At 47.9% G+C, this 9469-nt stretch overlaps 2 protein-coding genes across 4 annotated transcripts; one reads left to right on the top strand and one right to left on the bottom strand.

The window, feature by feature from the left end:
• Window positions 1-617: 617 nt before the first annotated feature.
• On the bottom strand, window positions 618-6385 carry LOC101067946 (dihydrolipoyllysine-residue succinyltransferase component of 2-oxoglutarate dehydrogenase complex, mitochondrial). 3 transcript variants are annotated; one of them, XM_029849357.1, is made up of 17 exons: window positions 6251-6385; window positions 5817-5964; window positions 5312-5517; window positions 4633-4666; window positions 4330-4372; window positions 4194-4258; window positions 4045-4119; window positions 3907-3962; window positions 3727-3835; window positions 3504-3644; window positions 3352-3407; window positions 3154-3251; window positions 2943-3073; window positions 2789-2862; window positions 2644-2727; window positions 2404-2571; window positions 619-2323 (listed from the first exon to the last, which is right to left on the bottom strand). In XM_029849357.1, exons 3-17 carry the CDS (start codon window positions 5372-5374, stop codon window positions 2189-2191), a joined length of 1332 nt encoding a protein of 443 aa, XP_029705217.1. In that variant the 5' UTR covers window positions 5375-5517; window positions 5817-5964; window positions 6251-6385; the 3' UTR covers window positions 619-2188. The 3 variants fall into 3 exon arrangements, with proteins under 3 accessions (XP_011610363.2, XP_029705217.1, XP_029705216.1); XM_011612061.2 differs by lacking the exons at window positions 5817-5964; window positions 6251-6385 and adding an exon at window positions 5717-5763 and having other exon boundaries at window positions 618-2323; XM_029849356.1 differs by lacking the exon at window positions 5817-5964 and having other exon boundaries at window positions 6251-6383.
• On the top strand, window positions 5847-9245 carry LOC105417567 (uncharacterized). Its single transcript, XM_011612110.2, has 5 exons — window positions 5847-5975; window positions 6082-7092; window positions 7170-7271; window positions 7444-7638; window positions 8671-9245. The coding sequence occupies exons 2-5, from the start codon at window positions 6106-6108 to the stop codon at window positions 8836-8838; spliced, it is 1452 nt and encodes a 483-aa protein (XP_011610412.2). The 5' UTR covers window positions 5847-5975; window positions 6082-6105; the 3' UTR covers window positions 8839-9245.
• The last annotated feature ends 224 nt before the right edge of the window (window positions 9246-9469 follow it).

The raw sequence follows: 9469 nt of genomic DNA, 5'->3' as shown, positions 1-9469 counted from the left end.
TTCCTTTAAAGGTGTAATTACAGAAGGTGCCAAGACATTTTTTCTACGCAGGCAGTAATTTACCTGCCTTGATAAGTAGGAACAGATGTTTTACATACAGACCAGCAGCCAGTGCACTTTAGCTGGACTTCCTTTTTGGCTTAATCAAATCTCATTAAACTACTCTTGTTTTTCCAAAAATGGCATCAGCAGAGGCGCCTTCTGCAGCTCTCCGGTGGACCCGTTTTAGTCCACCGAGAATACTCGAACTTCTGACCCCAACCAGCTGCACCCACCTGAGTGCTGCCAGCTGTGTCCCCCGCCGGTCCACAGGGTCCTCCGCCTCCCAAAATAATCTTCTGGTATGACAGGACAACAGGGGCAAGAAGAAGAGAGCTGGCATCCACATCAAAGAAGCGGGAGCAGGAAAAGAATGGGCCAGATGCGAGCGTCCGGGTCAGCTTTGAAAGAAACGAGCATTTATGCATATGTATGAGTGCCCCCTTCTCCACAGGATGGGAATATAAAAGGGCTGACACAAAACAGTGGTTTCACATTAAAAACCGTTGTCCTGTAAAGAAGATGAGGCTCATAATAAGTTTGAACAGTTTTACAAACAGAGGATTTAAACTCTCCGGCGTGTTTGCAACCTCTTTATTCTAAAGGTCAATGGTGGCACAACATTCACTTCCTCCTAAAAATATAAAATCCACCCAAGAAAAAAAAAAAAAACAGACAAAATTCCAAATCGAAGAACTTTGACACCTCTCAAAATACCCTGAACTCTAAATGTATGCAAAAAAAGAAGAAGAATAAAATGCTTTTTTTTTGCTTTGAATTTCAAGTCTGATACAGCGCGTATTGTTGTGCGTCAGTTACAATTTTAAAAAAAAACCCCCACAAACAGAATAATTTAGGTAAATTTCCCCTCTGATGTAGCTTAATGAAAACAAACAGCGAGCTGCCAAGACATCTTCATCTGAATGGACACAAAGACTTGATACACACATCTTATTGAGCGGCCCTGCGCGCAGATTTGGTTAAATTTGGACGCCGGGACAAAAACCTGCTAACAGACCCTTCAGATAACTGTGCACCCACTGGCACACGCTGCCAATTAGCATGATCTCAAAAGCGCTAATGGAATCTTGAGGAATAATACAAACAACAAAATTAAAGGAACCCTCGTATCACTGGCTGCTGCATTCAGGCCCATTAGTATTTTCATGTTAATCCAAATGTTGTGGTTTTTGTGTGCTCCTAATGAATTCTGTGTTTTCGCTCCGAACGCTACGGTCGAGACGTTTGTGTAGGTGCTGGCAGGCAAACAAAGACCTGCATTAGGAGCCATTGTCTTCTGTGATTATTAAAGTAAACAGAAATACTGAAGGGGATTCACACACAGCTGCACACACTCCAGATTGTGTTCATCAAGTGGGGAGAAGGGCCGATCAAGCCTCAAGATTTTGTCCTAAATGATCCCATTATTTAGGGCTTCTGAAGAGGCGAGCGTTAGCCTGGCTAATGAGGCCCTGAAGATCGGTGCTTTGGCACGAGATAAAATGGTGGAGCCAAGATCAAGCGTGAAGATGCTCCCCAGCATCGGGCTGCGCTCTCAAACAGACAAAAGCTGCTTTCTTTGATTAAAACAAGTGGGCGAAACAGAGAACCCAAGACACCCACCCGAGGCTCCCTGATCCAGCCAGACCATCAAACAGATTCAGGACAGATGAACTAAAGGAGAAGCTCACGTCTAAAGAGGACCAACGCAGTTCACACATAACTGCTACGACAAAATAAAGTGAAACCCGTGGTTCCATCAGCTTCATAAGAGAGATCAAATTATTTCATAGATCCTCTTAAACAATCTAAATATCAGGACGGGAGATGAATTTGTGGATTTTGACTGTTAATTTCAGACCTTTGCGAATAAAACCAACACCAACTGGATATTTTGGGGAGAAAACTGAGGTTTGTTGCTTAAAGCTCAGAAGAGTTTGATGACGCTGCCGCAGTTAATCAGACTGGACTCCTGAACCACACACACACACACACACACACACCATAATCAGTGGTTCATCCTCTAATTCCCACATTCATCGGAAAAGTAGGGCAGGTATTTGTGGAATCGTAGGTCAGATTTGAGGATGTTCTCAAACGTTTGGAGCGTTTCGGTTCTGGAGTTGCTGGCGAGCGTATCGGGGAGACCTCACATGTCCAGCAGCAGCGCTCTGGGATCTTCCACCGCTGCTTTGATCTTGCGCAGGAAGGTGACGGCCTCCCTGCCGTCCACCAGGCGATGGTCGTACGTCAGGGCCACGTACATCATCGGCCGGATCTCCGCCTGCCAAACCATCCACGTTTACTGTGACGCCTCCGGGTTCCCGAGCACCGCTCCAGAAACATCGCTGCCCTCTCTCTTACCTTGCCGTCGACGGCCACCGGGCGCTGGAAAATGCCGTGCATGCCCAGGATGGCGGACTGTGGGGGGTTGATGATCGGCGTGCCAAATAAGGAGCCAAAGACGCCGCCGTTGCTGATGGTGAACGTGCCTCCGTCCATGTCCTCCACGGCCAGCTCGTTGTTACGCGCCTGAGACACACCAGCAGACGTGAGACGGTCTCCAACGGGACTCGTTGGTCCCCACGGTAACACGCCTCTCACCTTTTCCCCCAGGGCGTTGATGGTCCTCTCGATGTCGGCAAAGTTCATCGTCTCAACGTTGCGGATCACCGGCACGACGAGCCCCTGCGGGAGGTTCAGCGTTTGAAAGAAGCGGGATTATGAAGCCAGACGGTCAAAGTCTAACCTTCGGAGTTGCCACGGCAACACTGATGTCCACGTAATCTCTGTAGACGATCTCGTTGGTCGCGCCGTCGATGACTGCAGATAAAAACGCGGGAGAACGTTCAGGTGTGGCGCCGCGTTGGCGGCGCGAAGCCGACGCGTGTGCGTTGTCTGACCGGCGTTGACAGCGGGCTGGTCGGTCAGCGCGTGCGCCGCCGCCTTCACGAACGCAGACATGAACCCCAGTTTGATGCTGTGCTTCTTTAAGAAGGCGTCTTTATGCAGCGTCCTCATCTCCTGGACGTTGCTGGAGACAACGATTTGTTTAATTCAGAGAGGCAAACGTTAGAGAAAAAGAAGGCGACACAAACTCCGCGGACGCTTCACCTCATGTCCACTTCGTTGAACGTGGTCAACATGGCGCAGGTGTTCTGAGCCTCCTTCAGCCTTTGGGCGATCCTCAGCCTCATGCGGCTCATCTTCACCTGCAGGAGAAAGTAAAAAATAAGCCTCCACCTTCAACTTGAAGGCAACAACAGAAACAGAAGGCAAACAGGCGTTGTGGGTGTGAGCAGTGGGTGTTACCCTGCTTTCGCCTCTGCCTCCCAGTGTTGATGGTTCAGGAACAGTGGGAGCAGGAACTTGATGGAGGAGAGGAAAAATGAACAAGCTAAAAACTGGAGACAATTAAGGGATGAAGATTAGCAGCCCGTGGGGGTCCTGGAGGGGAAACACACCTGGTTTGGCCTGGACAGCCTGTGTCGGCACTGGGGGCACTGAAGGCATAGCAGTGGGGGCTGAAACAGGAGGAGGAGGAGGAGGAGGAGGGGCTGCAGTCACCGGTTCTGTGACTGAGGAAGGAGCAGCCTCGGCAGCAGCTGAGGTACCAGAAGGGAAAATGGACATTAAACACATGGAAGACATCAGCAAACAAAGACCCGAGAGCTCCCTGAAAATGACCTCCTTTGCGCAGTTTGAACAGCGGCGTCCCTCCTTCTACTTTCCCTCCATCGGGCACCAGCAGCTCCTCGATGACCCCAGCAGCTGGAGAAGGGACCTGAACTGAGGTCTGGAGGATGGAACACAGGAGTCTGAGCAGCAGGAACACACCGCGCGCCTGGTTCTGGGATGTTTCGCTACCTTGTCCGTCTCAATTTCACACACAACTTCATCTTCAGTCACCGAGTCGCCCACGGCTGAAACGTAAACAAACAGTGTTGAATTCACCTTTAACGTGCCTGGAACACCTAAAACTCTTCAGCGTCTCCTAAAACCAACCTTTCTCCCACCTCACGTCCCCCTCTGTGACCGATTCCGCAAATGCCGGAGTCTTGACCGTGACTAAATCGTCCCCTGCACGGGACACAAAAGCAAGAGACGCTTCAGGCAGAGCTGAACCAGTGTGGCGACGATGGTGCGACACGTACTGTGGACAACCGACGTCCTGAAGTATCTGACATGGAAGGAATTCAGCGAAGACGCACGTTCACCTCTGGGAGAGAAGAACAAATGCAAGTTTGCATAGAATTGTGCCGGTGTACATCTGTAGGAGACGCCACTCACGGCCGAGACGTCCGGAATATCAGCCGCCTGCAGACGGATGAGCCTGACGATGACAAAAGAAAGAGAAAGGGAATCCATTAAAAGCTGGAACTGTGGTTTCTTCTGAGGAAGCATCCAAAAATCCCCCCTTAAAGATGCATATAACCACTTGTTGATTTGTGAGGCGTCTTGGTTAATAAATAGCCACGATTGATGCACTCTGAATACAATAATGAGCTAAAGACTCAAGCTGCAGCGTCAGATGTGTCAGAATTGTTACAACTTTACCACGAAAGATCAAGTATATCAATGAAGACCACTTGCCTGATGCACTTTGTCTTGTCAGCACATTATTGGCCTGCAAAAATACATAAACACGCTGTTTACATGCAATTCTGGTCTGGATTGTAAGAGTAAATAAGTGAACTTTTATTGGACAAACAAAAAGAAAGTCAATCACACAAATGACACAAAATCCTACGACAGATGCGCCAACTGGGTGTTTACTGGCACCAGTGACACCGGTTCCTGACGGGGGTGGAAATCCATCACCATTCTGGTTTTACTACCTGTCTGAGTACCGACAGCTCATGTTGTTCGCCTCAGCGCACATACATGTTCAAAATAACATGCAGAGGGTTATTTCTGTCAAGACAGCTGCACTCACCTACAACCCAACTCAAATAATCGGGGAAAACTCTCGTTACGGTGGGGAAAACACCTCTTTAACGCCAGTTTCTTTGCTTTCCCGACAAAGTTTTTAACTGTGGGCGTAGAGCAAAAGCATCAGGGGTTTTATTGCCGCTCTAAAAACAGCTATTTAACTGGGCCTTTTCTCAGATAACTCGCAAATTTAAGCAGCCTGAGATCATATCAGAAAGTGCGCGTCCTTGGCAGGGGAGGCTCAGCTTCTCAAGCTAACAAACATCTGCTAATTGCTAGCTAACAACAGGCTGTTTCACCCACCCATTAAGCTTCGTTAGCAGATTATGTTCCAACCCACCTGAGTCACCGCTGACAGCGAGCGGCCAACATACTGGTACACGTGTTTAGTCCGCAATAACATGGTTATAACCAGCGGCAGCGTCCCTTAGTTAGTGCGGCAGCGGTCGACAGAGCAGCCCGACGGCTCCGAGGCGGACCTGGGAAGTGGGAATCCGCCTGGAAGGAACCACCGCGAGTCGCTCGTAGGGGGGCACCAAAGTCGAGCTGGCAGTGGATAAAAGTCATATTAAAACAATGACGTACAACGTAACTATGATTAATAACATAAAAGCACGGTATTTTATGTTTGTTAGTATAATTCGTCATTTATCGTAACTTAAAAACAGTCAAAAGGGACACAGGGCAACACAATTTGCTACAATAAATAAAACTGACTATTTAAAACGTGTTGCAAAGAGTATACCGTGATGTTTATTACACGGGTTTTATCATCCTCTTCTGACGGTCAATTAAAAGGCAGCTTCCGTCATGATGGTTATTATTAGTATTGTTGTTATTATTACATTTTGAGGGGAGAGTGCGCATTGGTCGGCTCCGTAGGCCACGCCCTAACACACACCACGCCACGCCTCCTCCTGGGTCAAGGAGGCTCCAGGACCAGTATAAGTGCAGCCGCCTCGGCAGCTCCAGGCTTGTGCACCCCACCAGCTCCTTTTGAACAGGTGAGCACATCGGTAATTAAATTTTTTTGAAAAAAGGACTGTTTTTCATCGATATCTGCATATCTTATGGTAACCGTGTTCTGTCAACTGCTTTTTTCTTTTGTAGCCTCACAAAACTTCCGTGGAAAGTATGTATTCCTCCAGCAGCTACTTCCATGACGGCTGCACCTCAGATTACCTTTCCTCTTTTCAGACAGACTGTCTGACATCTAACTTAAACTTTCTGGACGCTTCTGTGAGTTTATATGAAGGCAGCGAAAAGCAAAAATGTCTACCTGAGAGAGACTACTGCAGCCCCACTGATGTTATTTCAAGCTCTGTCTGTTCCAGCCGTCCAGAGTTCTGTCCCTCCAGAGACGCAGGACCGTTACTCACAAAACCAGATCCGTCTTCTGGATGCGGTTCCTCCGTTGGTGACTGGTTTCTGAACAGTCGGCGTGAAGCCAAGCGCGCCAGAGTAGAAAATATAATTAAAGGAATGAGCAGCACCACTGGTCTGTCAGAGAGCATGCTGGGAAATAAAGAGGTCCAAGCCCTTCCTGAAGGCTGCAGATCTGATCGCGACTCCTCAGTGACATCCCAAAGAGATGCCTGCACAGATTTGCACGGTGAGTTTGACCACAGCGCGTGTGCGACGCACGACGGATGGAAGAGGCTTTTGAGCGCCACCCGAGCCAAATCTGACAGGATTGAGCTGATGACAGACGTCCTGAAGTGTGAGCTTTCCAGAGCCATCGGCAGGAGCATCGACTCCATATTCAAGAGCGCGCCGCCGCTGCAAACATCACCGCCCGACCAAGGTTCCCTCCAGGCTCCGGTGTGCAGCAGAGGACGCCAGTCACGTCACGCTGAGGACGTTCAAACTGAAGCGCTGTCGCTGGTGGTGCCGAGAGCTGCACAGGAAACCACTTCAGACCTCAGCCTTCAGTGTGGAACCAGAGATGCCGGACCTCCACTCTCTGAGTCCAATCTGAAGAAGAAAGCCCATCAAAGCGCCCAGGGGAGACCCAAGGTGAGCTCCAGATCTCTCAGAAGCCTGCTGGTGGATCCGCCGCCTCGTCCTCTCATCAAGATGGAGTCTGACGCCACAGCCAATAATTACCTCTACAGGCTGAACGTATCCTTACAGGAGAGCGATCAGCTACGGTTCAAAGAAAAGTGGTCCCCCCGTTTAGTCCTTAACGTTGCCTTTAGGAGGGCCTGACCACCAACCATCTGAAGAAAGCAAAGCTGATGTTCTTCTACACTCGCTACCCGAGCTCACAGGTGCTGAAAGCCTGCTTTCACGACGTGCAGGTGAGTGTTGAGCACATTACAGTGCGCTCCCGACGGCAACTAAACGTCACGGTCGCTGTAAGGAACCAGCAACAAAGCAGTTATTACTCAGCGGGTTTTATTTGTCAGAATCGCAGCGTAAGTGAAAACAGTCTGTTGATATTTTACTGACCTGTTTCTCGTCCGTCCACAGCTGACCAGATGCGTCACCTCTCAGCTCATCAAGTGGTTCAGCAACTTCAGGGAGTTTTACTACATCCAGATGGAGAAGTCTGCCCGTCAGGCTGTGGCTCAGGGGGTGACGGACGTGAGGAGCCTGGCTGTGGAGAGAGAGTCAGGACTGTTCAGAGCGCTGAACACGCACTACAACAAGGCCAATGACTTCCAGGTAACTAGAGCTCTGCTAATTCTCCCTTCTTCACCTTCACTCAGGCCATGTTGAGGGGAAACAAAGCACTGATAGAGTTTTAAAGCCTTGACTGCACAACTTGGTATCTCTCTGATGTGCAGCTGTTTTTCCAACCTAATTTAGACATTTTTTATATTAATACATTAAGAGGGTGAAAATCAGGATTTTCTCCAGACTCTGTGTTGCTACACTGAATAAACTCATCTTCCTCCCTGCCAACAGTTCTGGCATCACCTTTGTGTTGCTGTCTAACAGCATTTCTCTCCCTCACACACACACACACACACTCACACACACACACACACACACACACACACACCTTTGGCCACCCTCTTCGCTCCTCCGTTTGTGTAATTTTACATCTCTGACCTGCTTTTATATCACAAACATGAATAAGTTCAGCGTCGCAGACTGAACTTTAACTACTTTAGACAGAAATAATCAATCCCATATCAACCGATAGCATCAAATAAGAGCAAACTTCTAGAAAAAAAAGGAAGTTTGATTTACGCTACATGTTCACCGTTGCAACCTGCCACCAGGTGCAGCTTTTCCTTCATTTTTAGCCACAGTAAGAAACACATCTAACCTTAATGGAACCTCTGAGCAACACTGGAGAGCTCTGAGGAAGGTCCCAGTAGTTTAAGAGGGCAACAGACCCCAGGCAAAATCACCTGATTCATGTCATTAGATAAAAGGAGAAACAAAAAAGCAGTGGTTAACAGTCGCACACTGCAGGTGCAATTGTGTCATCTTCCAACAGAACTTTAATAAGTTGCTTAGAAGCAGTTGCTGCTCGGGTACATTCTATTCAGTCTTCCAAATAAATGATGTCATTTAGACAAATTTAACTCAAGAAAAAAGCAAAATAATCAAACACTATTTTGCTCCCCCCCCCCCCCCAACTTTTAGACTTACCTGACCAGGCCTGATTCACATGCTGTTAACCCAACCAGCTATTCACCTCTGCCCCTGCGTTAAAGGGCTCAAACCTTTCCTGCGGTCTCACAGGTACCTCAGCGCTTCCTGGAAGTTGCTGCGATCACACTGAGAGAATTCTACAGCGCCATTTCAACGGGCGAGGATCGCGATCCCTCGTGGAAGAAAGCGATCTACAAGGTGATCTGCAAACTGGACGGTGACGTACCGGCTGAGTTCAAACATCAGCACTCGGGGTGAGGAACGATGCCACAGTGGTCGCTGTCACAATGTGGACTTACTTGGTTAGCAAAACTACAGAAAAGGACAAACTACAGTCGGCACCAGGTCTGATTTGTTTTAAACCTTTGGAGTGATTTAAAATGAGAACAGCACACAAGTCAAAATAAATTCCACAAGCTAGGAGGGTAAAATCTTTAATGGGGCATTTATACAGTTAAGGATGTTATTACATTAGGAAAGACTCAAAGTCTGTCTCTTGCATACTCACCACGACTCCTTTCCATCCTCCAAACGATCCGTGTTCCAGCTCGTTCAGACTCAGCTTTGTCTTCAGTGTTGAGAATCCAAATTTCACCGGACTCACGTGTTTAAAGGTTGTAAATGTAGAATCAACGTCAATACACACGTGTAACTACAGCTTGAAACAGTTGATGAAAAGTATGTTGTAAGTTCCCCAGCCATCCAATTTTAGGACGCTACCACACGGTAATAACACGAAACTACTGAAATGTTCTCACTGAGCAGCTATTTTGGTACAAATGAAGTGGAATAAACCAGCTTACTTTTTATGATTAATGGTACAAATATGAAATGAAATTTTAAAATTAAAATAAGACACTATGTAAATTTTTCTGTTAGTACAGTTGGG

This window comes from Takifugu rubripes, chromosome 16 (assembly GCF_901000725.2).
Source record: "Takifugu rubripes chromosome 16, fTakRub1.2, whole genome shotgun sequence".
NCBI lineage: Eukaryota > Metazoa > Chordata > Actinopteri > Tetraodontiformes > Tetraodontidae > Takifugu > Takifugu rubripes.
The sequence above is the reverse complement of the archived record's forward strand: the minus strand, read 5'-3'. Positions and strand labels throughout refer to the sequence as shown.

Bases quoted from the DNA above. Each gene is read 5' to 3' on its own strand.
- LOC105417567 (XM_011612110.2), top strand. From the start codon at position 6,106: ATGTATTCCTCCAGCAGCTACTTCCATGACGGCTGCACCTCAGATTAC. The intron at 7,093-7,169 runs GTATCCTTACAG...CGTTGCCTTTAG, and splicing joins ATTACCTCTACAGGCTGAAC to GAGGGCCTGACCACCAACCA. The intron at 7,272-7,443 runs GTGAGTGTTGAG...GTCCGTCCACAG, and splicing joins CCTGCTTTCACGACGTGCAG to CTGACCAGATGCGTCACCTC.
- LOC101067946 (XM_029849357.1), bottom strand. From the start codon at position 5,374: ATGTTATTGCGGACTAAACACGTGTACCAGTATGTTGGCCGCTCGCTG. The intron at 4,667-5,311 runs GTGGGTTGGAAC...GTATTTTTGCAG, and splicing joins CGCTGTCAGCGGTGACTCAG to GCCAATAATGTGCTGACAAG. The intron at 3,408-3,503 runs GTGTGTTTCCCC...TCCTCCATCAAG, and splicing joins GGCTGTCCAGGCCAAACCAG to TTCCTGCTCCCACTGTTCCT.